Below are 20,352 nucleotides of genomic sequence, written 5' to 3'. Positions count from 1 at the left end.
AAGTTTATTTCTTTTATTCAAATTCCACATGGGTAAGGAAAATCCACACCTACCCATGGAAATACGAACGATTAAAGTAGTACATTGTAAAACATTTAATTTCTGGTTATCTCGGCGTGATAGCAGGTGGAGTAAAGTGTTGACTGAATGGTGGCCTAGGGCCGGCGATAGAGGTGGTGGACGACCTCCAATGATCTCATTGGATTTTCATTATATCGACGATATAATTAAAATCGCAGGTCGTACATGAATGAGAGAAGCACAGGACAGAGGACACCCTCCTCTGTCTGCGTACGCGAAGAGAGACCTATGCTCAGGAGTGGGCACAAAGTGGCTGAAATGATGATGATGATCTTCTTTCTAGTTTTCCAGTCCAAGATCTGCTGAATTTCACTTACGTCAAAGCCATTGAAGTGTGATCCATAAACCATACTATTAAATCGTCGATTTGGGCCACTCGTACACACACCTACAAAACGACATAATCATTCCCAATATAACTTGGTCTTTAGCATACATACTGTATCATAAAGTTGTAAGCTCAGGTTATTATGGTAGGTTCAAATTATTTAGGGCACCCAAATTTAATTTGAGACCATTCTAATCTTAGGGTAACAAAGCTGGCAAACACACTAACCTAAATTGATCAAAATTCAGGACAAAGATTTTAACTTTTTCAGATTTATAATAAGAAAGAATGACCGGTTTTTTAAAACTAATAAACTGTGTACAAAACATCTTATGTAATCTAAGTATTCAACCTAAAGTCACTTTCACATAACATAGTTGGGATTAGAATGAGTATTTGAAGGTAGTGAGGTATTTTAATTAAACATAACATGATTGATTTTGTGGTTCAATAGTTATAGCTAGTCAATAAATTGAATTTAGTCAGAAAATCCAAACAAGATTTGTTGATTAAACTCAACGTTGATTTGTTGAAAATAGTTGTATGATGACGGATACTCCCAGCTGATTACACTTCGATTACACACATGTTTATCAGTTTAACATTGAGTAAATACAACAAAGTATATTATATTTAAAGATACCCAACAGGAAATCAGTTTGATGAACGATAATGTCAAAGAGAATTGAGCAACAAACCATATTAGGTTTAGAGTAATTTTTCATTCATTTGTGTTTAGTAAAAAAAATTAATTAATTGGATTTTGAAAAGTGCACTCCTATCAAGTGGTGGAGTTATGTATTCGAAACATCAAAATGTTCCATGTGAAAAGCTTGAAAAATTTAAACTTGATTTTGTAGCTTATTAAAAAATAGGCATGCATTCATTATGGAGCATGAGCTAACACCAATAAAAGAATGTGGATTTTTAAGCCCAGGACAAAAAAATATATTTGCAAAGGTGAAGCCACAGGCGAAAATGAGTTGTGGAATAAAATGATAAAAATGTGTTTTTATTCATTGTTCTGCTGTGAGTTAGAGACCACATTGCATGCCAGTTATATATCAGATTACTCGAGACGGCTTTGTCCACAAGTATCATGTGAAAACTGGATTGTAACAAAAAGTATACATATATTTTATCATAAAATATTTTGTTGAAGATTTCAATAAAAAATTACATTTTTTTGCAGAGACAAATTTTTATATTGTACTATTAGAATAAAAAAAATATATAATATACATTGCCATTTGGATAACATTTTTTCTTCTACATTTGCGGATGTGGTTTTAGCAGGTTATTTTAATTTGTATTGTCGAAAAATCATAAAAAGATATGGTAACATTGTTCACATAATAACACTAGTGAAAATAAATATTTAATTAAAATAGTTTACACGTGAATTGGACATTATGAAAAAGAGAAAATCTACTGTAGGTGGGTATAATAGAAAAATCCTATTCTAAAGTCCATCCAAGACCAAGATATCTTTTTATATAGGTGACGGACGAACCTTCCTCCTACGCTTCGTTCAAGGTTGAGTAGAAATAACGCAGTAATACAAAAATATGGATATACATCGCTAAATAGCTGAAAAAACCTTGAAAAAGACTCGACCGTACACCAAACTATAAATTAGAAACGCGAAGTAAAAATTGCATGATCTGCCAATGTGCGACAGGTGTTCATAAAAATTGTAATACGTAAAAAAATATTTACCTTCAGGCTACCAAGAAGTCCTCAAAAACCGTTTATTATCCATAAAAAACTTGCACTGCTTTTAAAACTCACAAAACAGTCTTAAAAAACATAAACACTGATGTTATTTACAACTTTGCAATATTTACAAATAGACCACTTTCTACTGTGCGAAGCAGAAGCAGCTACGAAAAATACTGAACATAGACAACGGACAAAGTGATGATGAAATAATGACAGTGACATTTCTATTAGAGTTGTGTATTGTATAATTTGTCGATATCGACGAACAGCAAATGTTTTTTTTTAGACTGATTGATTTATGTGAATTTATTGGGTGATTCGGTGTATACATTTATATATAAAAACTGATTTATTACCATAATGTGTTCGTTCAATGTGTATAAATCAGACTTAAAATATTATTACTGTGATTCGGGGAAAGGAAATTATTTTTATACTGAGCCAGAGATTTGCGGAATCCCGTGATATTGAGAGAGAAAGAAAAAGATGTACGCAGGCAGTTTATTTATAATTTCACAATAAATTTTATCAATGGCAGCGATATGATTAAGTATCTTAAATGCCAATAGATCTCTATGATGACAATAAAAGCTTGTGGCAAACATTTCATTTTTGTAAACAAACGAACTTAAAAATAAAAAAACTTTTATCTCCTTATGATGAGTTGATAAAGTAGGTACCATTTTCCTCTTCCCCCCGGACCGCCGTACGGTGTACTCGTGTTTTAGACCTTTAATAACTTAAAAAAAGAGTATAATTTAAATTTCTACAAAAATAAATCAGTGCAAAAAAATAGGAGAGCATAAGCCACAAGAAGTCTAAACATCTCTGCGCGCACACAAGGAAGAATCATACGCGGCCGACCCACCTTTACTCCATCTGCATATCGGTACGTGTGCATGTTATCATCTCTGTTGGACAACAGTAAAACCGTATTAGCTACGCTTCTGCCGTCCTGCTTGCACACGCATCAACGAAGTTAAGACACCGCCTACCATATCAGTGCTAACTACTAGCGCTACTTGCGGCGGTATATCCTTCTCACCTGTGCATCGCGAGGACCCGCTGCGCCAGCGCATCTGCTGTCTCACTTACATGATCTGGGCGTTGCTGGTATTTTGACGTTGTCCGGCCTTCTTATATCATCTTCTCACTCACCGTATATTCCCGTCTCGCACAACAGCGCTCTTTGTGTTTACGCTGCGTATTTTATGTTGTCCTGGTACTTCGGTTTCTGTTTCGTACCGAGTCAAGAGAATTAATAAGTATGGATACTTCCGACAAAGTAAATACAAGCTTAGATAAATCCTTCTCAGATCCAGAAATTAATCGTGTTGGTCTGCAACCTAAAGGTACACCTCCGAATTTCGTATCGGTCAGAAATAAAAGACCGCGGGAAGATGACTATAGTAACGAATTTTCCCGGCTACGAGAAGAGATGCATAACATGTTTCAGGACATGATGAAGACACAGGCGCAAGAATTCGCAAGGAGTGCTGCCGCCTTGCAAGTCATCCAAAGCTCTAACAACAACATAGAAAGTTCTATTGCATTTCTTATGGCTCAGCATGAAGAATATCAAAAAAGAATTATAACTTTAGAGGAAAAAGCTAAGGAGGACAAAAAATATATTGCAATTTTAGAGGAAAGATTGGAAATAATTCAACAGGACAGCAGGAAAACAAATATAGAAATAAAAAATGTACCAAAAAAGAACAATGAAACAAAAGAAGATTTGGTGGAAATGGTATTAAAGCTCTCAGACTCTGTTGGCTGCAAGATGGAGAGGCCTGTCATTCGGGACATTTACAGAATAAAAGCTAAGAAGAACTCGACAGAAAATACACCTGTCATAGTGGAGTTAAACTCTACCTTGGTGAAGAATGATGTGCTCAGGTCTTGTAAGTCGTACAATATAAAACAGAAGACGAAGCTTTGTGCCCGACACCTGGGCATGCGTACCCAGGAAGACACCCCTATATTTGTATCTGAGCAGCTTACACCCAGAGCAGCTCGACTACATTTTTTGGCTCGCGATCTTGTTAAATCAAAAATCTATAAATACTGCTGGACTGCCTATGGAAGAGTATACTTAAGAAAATATGATAACACCCCCGTTATTAACATAAAGAGCGAGGCACAAATTCAACAGCTAATTACTGATAAATGACTAGTTATAGTCAACTTGTATAATTGCTGTTTTTTTCATATACTCTTGTTATCTAAACTAACAAACAATTTTGTATATCCCTATCTAAGGCTTATTTTTAACATTATTACATTTGTCATTATATATTTATATATGTTCATATATTATATGGATATCACAACAATATCTACACGCTTTTTTGTCATTAATTTAATCCAAGCTTCTATTTTTATGTTTATACTTTACTTTGAATATGGATTCAACATAAGTAATACACAACTAATGAAAATATTGCTACAATTTATGTATTTATTCATAAGCTTAAAGTCTACACTAATTACTGAAATAAATACCTACTACTGTTATTCTTCGCTCTTGCAAAATAAAAGAAAACTATCCTATGATAAAACAACTCCACCTAATTATATAAATAACATAATGAAGTATAAAATCTTTATTCCTGGTGCTCATTATCTAACCAGGGGAAAAAAAATAAATAACAAGTCATTTCAATTCTTGGTGTTCTCACATAGCACTCCAGTTAGATCACAACTCATTTCCAAAATTTCAAAATGGGTGACACAATAAATAGTATAAACGAAACAGACAATTTTCATGTTGCAGATTCGATTCAGTGTGACACTGTGGACCTTCCCAAATACTATCGGGTACAAAAAAGTGACCTCACTGTAATCTCTCAGAATATCCGGAGCGTATACTTTAATTTTGATGATTTTATGGTTAATATGTCATCCTTGAATTTCGAAGCGGATGTTATTATACTTACTGAATCCCATCTCGATGTAAATAAACCTATACCTAAATTAAATAACTATTCATCAAGTCAGACTACGTTACATTTAAATCAGAAGGACGGTGTTGTCGTTTATGCAAAAGAAAAGCTGAATCCAAAATTCAAAGAAGTAAAATTAATGCAAGCGTCATGTTTACAAATCGAGGTTCTTAATCATACGATTCTTGGAATATACCGTTCACCATCTAACAGAAACGTTGATGGTTTTATTAGCTCCCTCTCTGAATACATAACTAGTCTAAATTCAACTTCCAATATAATTATTACTGGTGACATAAATATTAATATTCGACCAAAAGAGAAAGATGACTTGCAAAAAATACAAAATAGACACGCCTATCTAAATACGCTTGCGGCTCATGGTGTTTTGGCTGGACACTTATTCCCTACAAGAGAATTAAGCTGTCTCGATCACTTTATGTTGAGAATGAATAACAAGAAGCACTCGGCATTCGTTGCTATTTTGAACACTACAATTACAGACCATGCTACTACAGTATTATTCATTAGAAAAGTAAAAAATAATGAATCTGTACAAAAAACTACTACTAAAATTCACTTTGACAAAGCTCTAAACTACCTTAAACAGCAAAATGTCTCAAATTTATTATTTTGTGAGGACCCTGATGAAATAACTAGAATTCTTACAGATACTCTTATGAATTCACTGGAGCAAAATACTTCTATCATAAATATTCCTAAGAGTCAACGCTCTATTAAACCCTGGATGACTAAGGGTATTCTTAAATGTATTCAGAATCGCAATAATCTACAAAAACTGTCACGTAATGACCCTGATAGCATTATAAAAAAAACAACTTATACCAGGTATAGAAACTTCTGCAATAAACTTATTAGAAAAGTCAAGAGAAATTATGAAAGGAACTTAATTAATAGCGCAATCAAAAACAATAAACTCTTATGGAAAAATATTAAAACAATAACATATACTAATAATAATAAAAACCTAAAACCAGAATTATTTGACTTAAAGCCTACACCTATTGAATCTGCTAACTATATCAATAACTTTTTTGCAAATATCGGTAATCAAATCGCAAACCATATACAATTAGCTACATCCACCGATAATATAAATAAGTATTTAAAAGAGCTACCTAGTCAGCCCCAATCATTTGTTTTATTAAGCACTGATAATGAGGAGGTTGACAGCGTCGTAAAAGGCCTGAAATCTGGCAGTGCACCGGGTTGGGATGGCATACCCACTCGCTATATACAATACGTGAAGGATGAAATTATACCCATTATAACTCATTTAACTAACTTATGTTTCGCTAAAGGTGTATTTCCTTCTTTACTAAAACAGTCTATCATTACTCCAATACACAAGGGTGGGATTGGAGATGATATTAATAATTATCGACCCATATCAGTTATCTCAGTTTTGGCAAAAATTATAGAGAAATTACTAAATACCAGACTTCTAAATTACCTTGAAGTGCATAACATACTCTCGGAGTCTCAATTTGGTTTCAGAAAGGGAATATCCACTGAAGATGCAGTGACTTCGCTTACTGAGACAATAACTGAAAATTTAGACAAAGGTGTTAAATGCCTCTCCTTATTCATTGATCTTAGAAAGGCGTTCGACACAGTCTCTATACCCATTTTATTAGCTAAATTAGAAAAAATAGGAATAAGAAGTAAACAATTAGATATATTTAAAGATTATTTATCGAACCGGATTCAAAAGGTAAAGCTTAAGAACTGTGTTAGTGAAGGATGTAACGTAAGCTACGGAGTACCTCAGGGCAGCGTGCTGGGCCCAACCCTATTTCTAATTTACATCAATGATTTATGTAGCATGAAACTTAAGAATGCAAAAATATTATCTTATGCAGACGACACTGCTATAATCTTTACCGGTCGAAATTGGGAGGGCACTCGTAAAAATGCTGAAAGAGGAATAGCCACAATAAATGCGTGGCTCAAACATAATCTTCTCGATTTAAATACCTCGAAAACCAACTTCATCTGTTATAGTATTTATAACAGAACCCAACCCCCCAATAACTTCGTTATAAAAATACATTCTTGTGATGAAACTTCGAAACATAACTGTAACTGTCCTTCTATTGCCAAGGTGAAATATACAAAATACTTAGGTGTAATCATAGATCAGAACCTATCGTGGTATCATCAAATTGAGAAGCTCTCTGGTAGGATACGTAAATTCATCTGGTTGTTCAAGACACTAAGACATATAGTTCCAGGCACCCTTCTCAACAATATATATATATCTTTGGTTCGATCTGTAATTGCATACTGTATTCCAGTCTGGGGTGGAGCTCGGAAAACTAGGTTTTTGGAGCTCGAGAGATCGCAGCGTTCACTATTAAAGGTTATGTACTTTAAAAAAAGGACCTTCTCAACTGAAACACTATACCAAATCTGTGATCTATTGTCAGTTAGGAAGTTATATGTCCTACACCTCCTATTAAAAAAACACAAGACCCTACCTAAAACTCCCCCAGCCACAGGAAGAAGGAGAAAAGTTGCTGTACGCACACACATGGTTAGAACTGAATTTGCAAGATTACAATACAGTAAACGCTCTGCTTACTTATATAATAAAGTAGACAAAAAAATTGAAATTCGTAATACACCACTTTACAAATGTAAAAAGCTCTTGAAGATCTGGCTGAAAGAATTAAACTATGACGAACTAGAGACGTTCATAGATTACCCACACCTATAGATCTAGATGCTTGGAATCATTTTGTATACAAATTCTTTAATATATATATTGTTTCACCGGAATTTATGCTTATCTCTATATATTTATGTGTGTATGTATATGTATGAGTAGATGTGCACCTATATGTATATGCCCATGTCTTATGTATATGTAAGGTATATGTAGTATATGTATGTGTAATGTGTATGTATGTGTAATGTATGTGTATAATAACTAATTATAGATTTATAGATGCTATGTTTAAATAGTTCGTAATAATAATATGTAATTCATATAGTTTGCCAATCTGTTATGATAAGAAATTATACTTACCTGCTGCATATAAAAAAAAAAAAAAAATATTGAAATGTACATTCTATATTGTTAGTGATATGGAAGAGCGGGGTCTGCTGGCACAAGCATTTTTATGCTTAAAAGTAGATCCCAACAATGTAATTGTGTAAAGAATTGTACTTACTGAATAAAATATTTTGTATAATATTTTGTATTTTGTATTTTGTATTTATTTAAATATTTTTCGATATTTTTGTTTTATGTATGCAACACTAGACGTCAGTTTGTCTATGGTTGGCGTGACGTCTTGCCATATAAAGTCATTTAACCAATTTTTTGGGAATAAAGTAAAAGAGTAATTACTACACTATCGAGATAAATGCTAATGTACCTAAACGTACATTTATTGCTTAGTTTATTAGTTAGCTTCTATTGTCGCAAGGGAAAACCGACAATGATTGTATGAACTGTTTATATCGATAGTCTTTTGCCGGCTATAATACAGAGCATTTAAAATAAATTTAATATTTTTTATTGAATTTAAATATAGGATTTATGTATAGTTAATAGTACATCAATGCATTGCAAATTCATCACTATAGCCATGACTTTTTGAAAGCAAGTTTTGAATAAAACTTTCCGTCGTATCTTTAAAATTTTATTATAATGTACTTCGCACGGGTAAAATAATTTTGATGCGGCAATACTTCAAACTTCCGGTATTGTCGGGCGGGCCGATATGGTCGCAAGCAGGAGCGAGGGCCCAATCAAATCATTTAGCTCGTGGACGTATGTGTGTGATGACAAAATAGCTCTCTAATTGTATTTTCCGCGTAATGAATTACAGTTTATTTTAATTTATATGAACACTGACTGAAAATCAATGGCTTTTACAATCTACGAATTAATTCTAGTGTGCCCGTGAATAAGCAGTGTAAAATAGTTGTAAGACTTTATTGACTGGTGTGATAAATAATAATATTTCTGTGAAAATGACCGCATCTACTATGATAGAGTTGGAGTCTTGGATAATCTATCAATGTGTCCTGAATGAATGCCATGTGTCTAGCTGTAAGTATTCAGTATACATTATTTAGTAAAATAATATTCTATAGGTATTTCTAAATCGGACATAATAATTTGATATTTTCTATAAAAAAGAGCGCAGAAATAAGTTATGAATTAGAGAATCCATTTGCACGGAGTGATCTGTGATTTACACACATTTATTTTAATTTTAAGTATGTGTTTATATTTTGTAATTTCCTGTAACTAAAAGGTTCAAAGGTACTTAAGTAGGTACCTACGTAATCAATTATAGCCTTAGTTGAAAATATGTACTTCGGTCGTTATTCATTTAAGTAACTTTAAACCTACTTAGTATACTACCTACTTAAATACTAATTTACCAAAAATACAATGAAATTTATTTTTTTTACAAAAATGAAATTTTTGCCACGAGCTTTTATTGTTGTCAGAGAAATCTTATATATACATGAGATTCAGTGTGTGACAAAAAATAATTTCCGTGCAATTAACGGTTGAGGAGTTCCTACGTCTGGAGCCAGTCCTTGTTAGGTCATGCTTATCATAATTGTCATCCAAACTAAACGTGTGTACAAAATTTCAGCTCAATCGGTTGAAGATATCTGTATAAAACTTGAATTGCAAGATTCCACCCGAGACTAATAGGGACATATGGACATACCTACATAATTACTATATTGCGAGTTATATAACCTTTTAAAAATATATTATCCACGTGAATTTTATAAACAGAATAAAGAAAGTATGTAATAGGTATTTTTAAACTCAAAAACTAGAAACAATCTGAATGATCGTGATAAAATGAAAACTCCATGTGTTTGCTACGAAGAATAATAGTATCTACACAGTTCGAGGCATTTACTTGCAGTCTCAAAATGTAGAAAATTAGCCTGCAGCCTAGTCTATGGCATCCACAGTTGGCATCCAAGGAACCCGGCATAAAAAAAACGCATGAAAACCAATGACTGAAACGTTTTCGTAACGTTATTATTATGTATAGATTTCTACACGTTTCCACCGCTTTTACACCTGATAAATAAAACAGATATACTAAACATACATAATTAATTAATGCTCATGCATTTTTAAGTATTACGATGTTATTTTATTAATAGACACCACGAACAATCAACAAAACCCACATCAAGAACAAATGAACCACAATTTGAGAATTGCATCTGGCCAGCCGCTCAATTAGCGTTAATTGCAACCGATCTCATAAACACATGCTGCGTCTGTTAGTCTTCAATAAGTGCTCAACAGCATTCGCTGGTTCTTGGAAGATGTTTGAGGGAATTCCAAGGAGATACGGGATTAGAATTTGCGAAATAAAACACGTTTATCTACTTTTTCAAATTAATCTAATTTTATTAGTTCAATAAAACGAGAATGCTGTACTGTAACACTTTGAGTTATATATCATCAGTGGCACGTCCCGGCTTCGTTCGTATAAAACCATAATAAATTACTCACCTAAACCTTCCTCAGGAATCACGCACTATCGATTGGTAAAAGCCTTACAAAAATCTGTCCGGTAGTTTTTGTGTTGCGTTCATATACAAACCGACGCGACCGGGGACTTCTTTTTGTAATATATGTAATGTAAGGACTTATCCTTACATACATAATTAATTGATGCTCAATGTAAGAATTTAAAAGATCATCAATCATTTGTATGTAAGGAGAAGTCCTTACATTACACATTAATTTAGTGTAACAGCCAGACTGAAATCTCCGCAGGTCTTGAAAAAAAAACTATTTGGTAGATATTTTATACAATTTAAAGAGTATAGTATAAATTATACAAATAACAGTTACCAGAACTACATTGGCTTCCGCTCAGCATAATGTCACGGTGATCACGTAACCATAACGCTGTTCTTCCGCAGGTACTATACTAAAAAATATAAAAGTAAAATTAAATATTCATAGAAATATAATATAAATTACAAACACACAGAATGGACGGTATAGATTGCCAGACACAAAATCAACGGTAAAACATTAACTAGCTTCTTTGGTATACCTACTTTATTCCAGCTACCAAATGATTAGTTGATGATAATCTTCAAACTTTTATATCCTATTTCTGGGTACAGACCTGGATTATACCCTACTTCTCACATTTTCTTCCACTTTTTAACAAACTTTGACAGATGTGTAATTAATTATAATAGTAATAATAAAGATAATAAGTACCTCATTACAAATACTGTTCCGTACCATCCGATGGCGTCGTCAATCTCATCTGACCCGACAAATAGATCATTACCTACTTACTCTTGTTGATGTCAAGACTGGCAAAGACAATTGTGGCGTCGCCATTAAAAGCGGAAAAAATACGCGGCAAAATGGTTTGTCCCATTATGAATTTAGGGTTCTTGCTAGATCGATTCGTTGGTCACGCAAAGGGCTGAAGGGTGTGACCTTGATGGCAAGCTGCCGGACCCAAACCTCGTACAAGGTCGCTTTTACAGTTTTACAAATTAGTCATGTACTGTCGACCAGTTTTAAGTTTTGTCTTGCTTTGTGTGATTTTTATATATTTTTTTCTCGCTGGTATAAAATTTCACTTTAATATTGTATTATAATAATATTCTAATATTATAATATTGTATTGTACTATTTTTTTGTTGGCATTATTTCTAACGAATTCTGTAATTGGCCTTTCTTTATTGTAAATTCTTAATAAGTTTCTTATTATAAGAACCTATTGATTTAGTGAAATAAATAAATAAGTTACTCACTCTATGTGGCAGTAATAGCGTCGAAGTTTGCAATGAATTTGTATAGGTCGATGTGCTGTTTACTGTACGCGTGAAAGTATAAATAGTCGAATCAATAATTTAAATATTAGATGAGATGTCATATTCCTTAGGTATTGATTGCGGATGCCTTCAATGATGACGAATTAACTCAATGTTTCTTGTATTCTACCTACCTCTCATCTACGCGTGACGCAGGGGAGTTGGAGGGGTTATCGTAAAAAATAAATCTTAAAAAGTTGACGATTTAGATATGATTTTCTACCAGTCAGCTGACGACGGAGTGCTGTAGAGAAAGACGCAAGAAGCTGTACAAAAAATTACAAGTACCTACATACATACAAACTAAAAATAAGAAATAGAAAACTCAACAAACTTTATAGTTATCTAGATTTATTATCTACCTGAAGCAGATACCTTTGCCACAGATTAAAATAATACCCCAGCCTTTGCGTAACAACTTTGGGTAGTTAAACCATCAATATAATAAATATCAATGGGTACCACTTCGGCTGGTGACCAATTTACTTCGGAACAAAATATTTACTTCAAGGGTTTGCCCTTCGAAGGGATTATATGGATTCTACATAAAACCCCGCATTAGAATTCATCTTGTGTAATGAACGCTAGACCCCTATAATAAGGGTGCACTAGGCTATATGTTTCATTTTTATTTGATTATTCCAGAATCGATGTCTTGAATATTTATGTTTAAATTTTGTTTGTGTGTGTTGAAACAATAAAAAAAGTAAGACAAAGGTTTTGCCAATTCAAGATAAATCTTTTAAATCTCTGATAGTAGCTAAAAGGTTTTCCTTCCATGTGTAGGTAAATTGCAAACAAACAAAAAATCAGAAGAAAAACATAAACTAGGTACCAACGGTAATGATCTCCTTTTATTCACACAAATATCTTCGTAATGGCAAAACAATAGATCGCAGCTGTTTCAAATACAAGTGTTATTTTTGGCTCTTGACCCATATAATTAAAAAAGAAGACAAAAACAGCTGACCCTTTCTGACGCAATCGAAGGTGTTCATGAATTTCGAAATTTTCGAAGATTTCGTAATTCCAAGTTCGATCGATAAAAAAAAATCATAAATCAAAACATCATCACAACAAATCTTAATATAAATATCTGGAAAATGTTTCGCGATGAAGCCCATAAAACTGCCTTACAAGATTGTACTGTTCGCTTGCAACTTTATATTGGTTGCAGCTTCTGTTTCACGGGTGTATAGGTCTTCAATTTGCAAAGTGCAGGGGAGCTGGATGCCTACGAAGTTTAGTTGTTTGTGAGAGCTATGCACAGTTCACAAAAAGACCTTGCACCGCTTGCAACGGCGCTGTATTAATGTAATTGACATTAGTGTTATGAGATTGACTGCGTGATAAATATCTTTTTCATAGGTATAAATACTGGATTTTTTCAAAAGAATGTCTCTCTCTTTATAGTCGTATTCCTCATGGCTTGGAATGAAACAGACACAACAACTTTCTTGGCATTAGTAATGGAGTGGTTTGCCATTGTCTTCTCCATTTCACAAGTTAATAATCAAGCAGTGTGCAGGTTTCCTCACGATGTTTTCCTTCACCGGAAGCAGGTGGTGGTCGATGAAAACCAAGGGGAAAAGCGATGAGAACGAAAGGGGCAAAAAGTGCTGGCTTGATGTCGTCAATGCGTGATGATGTGGAAAAAATAAACTAGAAAAGTAACTGTATATTTTATATATTTAAATATTATACGTTGAATTTATACAGAGAAATGTGGACTTCGTGCACTTTTTTGTTGCTCCAAATCTCATTAGTGTGATGACTTGACAGTCCATGATAATTTATTCTATGCTGTGCTGGATTCCTTCAAAGGAATGTGGAAAATTCATGGATCGCGACCTTGCGCTGTGAGTGTAATCGCATTTGGTCGCCAGAGCTGCTTCAAATCATAGACGTATTATTGGAATGACTGGACAGCACATAATAATTCTGTCAACACTTCTACACACTCATATTTTCGTTCTTACTTGACCAGGTACAGGAACTCCAAGTTCAAAGAATATCAATCTGAGCATAGAACAATGTAAATGATCTTTTATTTAATTGGTCCCTGTTCTATGGTTCTACAGGTTCTACAACAACAGATTCATAGAAAAGATTTTTTGTCTCGTTCTGTCAATACCTAATTTTGTAAAAAGACAAAACATACCTTAGCATAAAGTATGCTTTATTTTTTAATAAATAACAGGGCTAGATTATGTTTGAAAGGATTCTAGATTTATCAGAATCTGGGCCGAAACTTGGCTGCTCATGCCAGGTCTATATCTTTATAGATCTGTGATCCTAATGTCAATCCCAACACATCCTTGCATTCTCGGACAGACTTTACGACCATTTCCAGTAATGAAGGAACGTTGCTTCGTCGCCTTTTGCCATTCATCCAGTTTACTGCTTTCCCTGGCTAGGTTTGAATTAATTTCGATTTAATTACATTTAATAACAATTATTCTGGTCAGTATCTAGACTTATTGAAGCGGTGGTAGTGTAATGTAAGATGTGCTTGTGAATCGCAAGGTTCCGGCTTCGAATTCTACTCGTGCTAAGACTTTATAAAAGCGAAAGTCTGTTCCACTTTTAGGGCTAAACAGCTGGACCGGTTTTGATGAAATTTGGTATAAATACATGTAGTTAAAGATCGCCGTTCAAACATTGGCTTTTTTAAAATATCGACCCCCGTATATTTATTATATTTCGATGTAGAAAAATTCACATTTAGGAAGTATGTTTAAAGAAATTTTAACATTATTACCAGTATGTACACGTCCTACCACCATCTCTATAAGACCTGTCTGCCGGTTTAAAAAATATGTAAATTGCAAAAAATCTGTATTATGTATATATATATTCTATTCTTATACTTAAAATCTCCATAGAACAAGTTTACAAACTCCTTCGCGCACTCCTTGCTTAAAAAATGTTCTTGTCGTGGCGTTCCCCACAGGAAGGCAGGTGTGCGGACAGCTGTTTTGTAACGGTCTGCGTGCACCCTTGTCCTTCATTTACAAACCAAAACCAACCTCATCTTCATAGTTATATGATAAATTTTTGTTTAAACTTACACGTAATTTACCTTACATTGTCACCTTGCCATCTTAGACAAAAAAAATCTTATTGCCATCGAAATATAGTTCACATTCCGCTATTGTTACGTGCTACTAGCCTCTTGCATTTTGATAAGGGCAGTAATTTAATGCAAAACCTAGGAGTATTTTGATTAAAATTTGTTCAGAGTAAAGCCAACCTGAATAAAATACAGTATTCTGTCCAGAAATTCTCAGAGATGCTGAATCTGTAGCTCATCATGATCAACAGCTATTTAAACGCCCCTGCTAGGGCCTTCCTTATGGTTGGATAAGGGGTATGGGCCATGACCACCACCACACGGACCCATTGGGGAACGAGTGGTTTTAACGACTGCAAATACAACCAGCCTTCCGAAACTATAATAATAATAATAAACGGATAATTCTTTATTTCGGACAAAATCTATAGAAAATGTTAGTGAAAAATTGTTTTCATGACTAGTTAGTAAGTTATTTAAATTAATCTGCGTCCAGTGTTAAAAGTTGGGCACATCGACGCTGTAAGCAATAACAGAGACGGGGCTAGCATCCACTTTCCGTATCATGGCTCACGCCCCATTGCTCGGTCGTGCTCCGTTGCGACGACCCAGCAGCACTTTGCACCCCCGTTGTGTTCTATAGGTTTTGACACTGACGTACGTTGACGTACGATGAAAATTCATGAAATTTTTGCGTGGTTCAAAACGACAGAGTGCGTACCGAGCAATGTCGCATGGGTCTAACTATACAAATTCAAATTTCATTATACAATTTAGAATTATTTATGTCAAACTATTGCCGACTTCGAACGAGAAGTGGTCAAACTTCACCGCAGCCTTTTCTCTAACGACGTCAATTAACAAATGTGGGTATTGAAACAAAACAAAATAAGTAAATTAGGTCAAGATATCTATTTCGAGGATTTGGTTCTTGTCTCGAGGTGTCTACCTGTGGTGATGATTACGTCTACCAATTTTAGCAAGGTACTGATAATTACTTCGGTTGTACCATAAGTTATGTTCATTATGATTAACATGTCTTAAAAGGTTATACCGTTTATGGTTTGACCTTTTGATGCAACCTTCACCTGTCTGGTAACAGATATTTTTTTATGTTAAAATAAAATTTAATGGACAAAACTCAACGACCCATTCTAAGTAGATACTACGCTTGTATCGCGGGTCCGATGTACACAAAAATAGAAACGAACACAACACACATCTTTGATCACAAGTACAAATGTTTGCCCGCGCTGGGAAATACTGGGAATCGAACCCAGGATCTATAGATAGCAGACGGACATGGTGACAATTACCTCACGGAGGTCGTTTAAAAAAATAAATTACTGGTAAATAATATAATAATATTATAATTTATAATTATATATTTAATGTATAATAATATTATTTACCAGTAATTTATTTATTTTTTTAAATAATAATATACTATTATTGTACTTTGTCCTCAATTGAATATGTTTAGTTTTAATTTAATGGATCCTCAAAAAAAAATGGGATAAAAGTAATAAATATCATGAACACCTCTCAAAGAATTCTTAAGTTCACTAAACAGAAAGTGATCAGTCAATAATAAAGCTCATACATAATGCAACAAGTGTTATATTATGAAACTGACAACTCTGTATGAAAATTATAATAAGTCCATTGTCATCGATGTAATTCATAATGAATGATTAATTATATTGTATTACGCATTAATCATAGCAGTACAAAATGTATATAAACTAAAATGAAACTATTATGACCTATCACTAGACTGTTTTCCGTGAAATGCGCGTCCCGTGGAACAGTGTCGCCATAAAATATTTATCGACGAAAATCAATATCGACGAATGTATAACTTGTACATTTTAAAATTCATAATGGAATAAGAATTACTTTGAGTTTCTTTTTTATTTAAATAACATTGAAAAACTTCATTAAAATAGACTTATATCGTGAATTAACCTTTGATATTTTTGTCATAAAAGTAATCATTCTTGTTAAACCACTTTTTGCTTTATTGGAATGATAATGGAGTCTCTCACGTCAAGGAGGTTATACGACATTCATATATAAAAAGAGTTCCCCTGTCGCGTTTGTGTGTATGAACGCGATAAACTCAAAAAGTTTATCGCGTTTTTTTTATTATTTTATTAAAACTTTGTACAGTTTTGACCAATAGATTGTGTGATTCCAGATGAAAGTTTAGGTGCATAATTTATTATGGTTTTACCCGAGGTAAGCTGGGACGGGCAGCTGCCCGTCAGAAGTTAGGATTAGTAGCTACTAATTCAATTTTACTACCATAACTAATATTATAAATGCGAAAGTGAACTTACTTTATGGGAACTTCCACGGGAACAGTTATACCTATTTCTGGGATCTTACCTCGTGTCCTTCTCCATACTTAAAAATACATGTATGCAAAATTTCAAGAAGACTGGTTCAGTAGATAGAGCGTGAAAAGGCAACAAACAAATAAATAAACAAACGTACTTTAATAATATTATTATGAGTCTGAAACGGTTCTCCGATGAAGTACGTAGATGTGGGGTTCCGTCGTTCAAATGCTCGATGTCGAAATATTCTGTCGACGAAACGTTCGTAGACGAAGCAATTGTCGGAGAACCGTTTCAGACTATTATTATAATATTAAAATAAATAAATAAAAAATAAAAAAGCCTTTATTTATCCATTTCCCAGTTGTTATTATAATATTACTACCATTAATATTGTTAGTTACTAGTAGGATTCAGATCCATTTAAAATTCTTCTATATTAACACATATAACGTAAATAAATTCGTTTACGTCGTAACATTTACGATTTACGAAAGTAAATAGTAACTGCGCTTTGTACGTCGGCAGTAGACTTTAGTTTTAAATATTTTTTTGTCGTCCATAAGTGACGTATATCATCCTAAATTGAATAAGGAATTGACTTTGGCTAAAAGCCAAATTAATAAAGTCAGTTTATAACATTTTAAAAAATATACAAATTAGATTTTCTTTATTATGGGACAATTAATTATAATATATAAACTAGATTATAATAGATAATAATTTGAGTAAGCTATACATATAATAAACATCCTGTTCCATTCCAAAAATAGACATGTAATTATTTATATTAACCTGGAACAAGGAAATTAATTATATTAAATTTAAACAGGATTATTATTCCATCGAACAATAATTAAAACATGGAAATGAAATTCTTTATATTCGATAAATGTGATAATCTATTCGAATTTATGAATTGTATAATAACAAAAATCATAATTTTTGTTATTCATTACAAGCAATACATTCAAAGATGCCAGGGTTGCGCTCGAGTAAAACGATAACAAAAAGTAGTCTTACTCCTCAAGTTTTCCTCTATCTCTTTGCCAAATTTAATAAAAATCGGTCCAGTAGTTTTTGAGTTTATTTACAAACAAAAATGTGGTTATTATTATTATGGATGTAACAAAAAAAGTAAAAAAATATTATTATAAAACTACATCTTATGCAGCACATACAGTATCACGTCTTTCTTCTTGTCGAGTCGAAATGGCTTTTAAACTTTCAACCAATATGTGGCTACGTATGTTCTATGGTTGCCTCCCATTCAGACCAGCAGGCATGGAGCAGTTTTGCAGTAGAGGTACCTCTATTCAATATTAATATTAAGTTTATTACACCAATTTGTGCTCATTCTCTGAATTAGCAGCTGAGTCACTATTTATCTGTCAGTTTGTCACAGTGTGATGAGGCAGAACCTGAGCTATTTACTTATATAGGGATCCTCAATGGTTATTTATTGAAATGATGTCTTTAATTTATTCTCGGTAAGGTAAACTTGCTAATAATAAAACAATAAGCACTGACTGTTCGCATTATATTTAGAAGCCCCTCACCTATCTATAATGTTGTGACAAAAATATCAATGTTTTGCATAAATTGATTAATCTTCATGAATTATAGCTTTTATTTTTTTAGACTAATAACATTTAATAACAAAAACAGAGTTGCTTTGATCAACGTCTAATAAATACGCACACAAGGTTAGCCTTGTGTGCGTATTAATGTTAATCAAAGTTAATGTTAATGTTGATCAAAGCAACTCAGTCACTAAATGTTAGTAACATTTAGTAACAAAAACAGACTGAGTCGTCGTAACAAATCAAAAGATGAAATGGAATGAGACTTGCAACTATGGTAGTAGAAAATTAAAATGCGGTTTCGTTACTACATGTAAAGAAGCCCAGTATTTCAGAATTGAGCTGTCAATCACAAAAAATAAAGCCTCATATCAAATAAGCAATTAAAAATAAGATTTTTAGAAAATTGAAAGCGCGAAATCCGTCTCACGTCTTAAAATCATGTTGGTATAGCTTCTGTGTAGTTTTCAACGTCATATCATCGACATCCAAATCCACAATCGCCATGAACAAGATTTTGGTAACAGTAATTATAACGGTCTTCATTTTTTGGCCAGCGAATGCGCCCACGCCGGTCTTGTTAATTGGTCATTCTGATACCACGAAATCGCTCGCGCATAGCGCCATATTTGTCATGCAAGTAATTTTAAATTATGTTGTTCTTTGAGTACGGTCAAGTACATGACGGATTAACTTAAATGCACCGTATGCCTCTCTTAATAGCGCCCAATTTGGATGTTTGGTTGTGTAGTTCTACCAAATGTAATGACGTAAATAAAGTGGAATCGTACGGATTGTTTTTTTTTTTTTAATATGTAGAATAAATCTTTGACTACATTTATAATGAAGTGTTTGATGATATAAATTGGAAATGTTAATTTGAAAAGTAAGCGAAAGAATACCCATCATTTTGCTTGGGTGCAAGTGTTTTTTTCATTTAATTTCCTTTTATATATCCTGAAGAGATAAAAAACCACTATATATATATACTAAATATCATCAGAGGATACACGATATCCTCTGATGATATTTAGTAGAGTTAATTTGTCATATCGTTTACTAACGAGGTTCATTTATCTTTCAATAACCCAAATCCTTTAACTGTTTGTCAAGAATCCATTAGTTTCTAGTATATGTGGCGCCTTCCTTAAAACATTGTTTAATTTATGAAATAAATAATCGTCTTATACTGGTATTATACATATCTATTTATATCTAACTAGCTTTTGACTGCGGCTTCGTCCGCGTGAAATTATCTGTCAAAGCGGAGCAGACATGATTTTCATACAAACTTTCACGCCCCATTAGTGTTTATTGATTTGCGCAAATAATAATTTTCTATTTGACATTGTCGCACTCCTCCATGCGTATACAGAGACCAAACAGTCATTGTCTTCCACACAATACCCAGTAA

General features: G+C 33.3%; 2 protein-coding genes across 5 annotated transcripts in view; one reads left to right on the top strand and one right to left on the bottom strand.

Annotated features, from left to right (window-relative positions):
* The window catches only part of LOC128675724 (OTU domain-containing protein 7B-like), a 45,458-nt gene extending 43,144 nt beyond the window's left edge, over window positions 1-2,314 (bottom strand). For 2 of the 3 annotated variants that reach the window (XM_053755299.1, XM_053755301.1), the window contains exon 1: window positions 2,129-2,314. The gene's annotated coding sequence lies outside the window, so the exon portion shown is untranslated. Of the gene's footprint in view, window positions 1-398; window positions 470-2,128 lie in introns of all 3 variants that reach the window. The other variant, XM_053755300.1, reaches the window with a different exon arrangement.
* A 6,502-nt stretch (window positions 2,315-8,816) lies between these two features.
* Window positions 8,817-20,352, top strand: part of sigmar (salivary glands marred) — a 71,916-nt gene continuing 60,380 nt past the window's right edge. For both annotated transcript variants that reach the window (XM_053755653.1, XM_053755654.1), the window contains exon 1: window positions 8,817-9,157. In XM_053755653.1, coding sequence (XP_053611628.1) covers window positions 9,079-9,157 — 79 coding nt within the window. In that variant the 5' untranslated portion in view covers window positions 8,817-9,078. The remainder of the gene's footprint in view (window positions 9,158-20,352) is intronic.

This window comes from Plodia interpunctella, chromosome 15 (genome assembly GCF_027563975.2).
Source record: "Plodia interpunctella isolate USDA-ARS_2022_Savannah chromosome 15, ilPloInte3.2, whole genome shotgun sequence".
Classification (NCBI taxonomy): domain Eukaryota; kingdom Metazoa; phylum Arthropoda; class Insecta; order Lepidoptera; family Pyralidae; genus Plodia; species Plodia interpunctella.
Note: the sequence above shows the minus strand (reverse complement) of the source record. Positions and strands in the feature narration are given on the sequence as shown.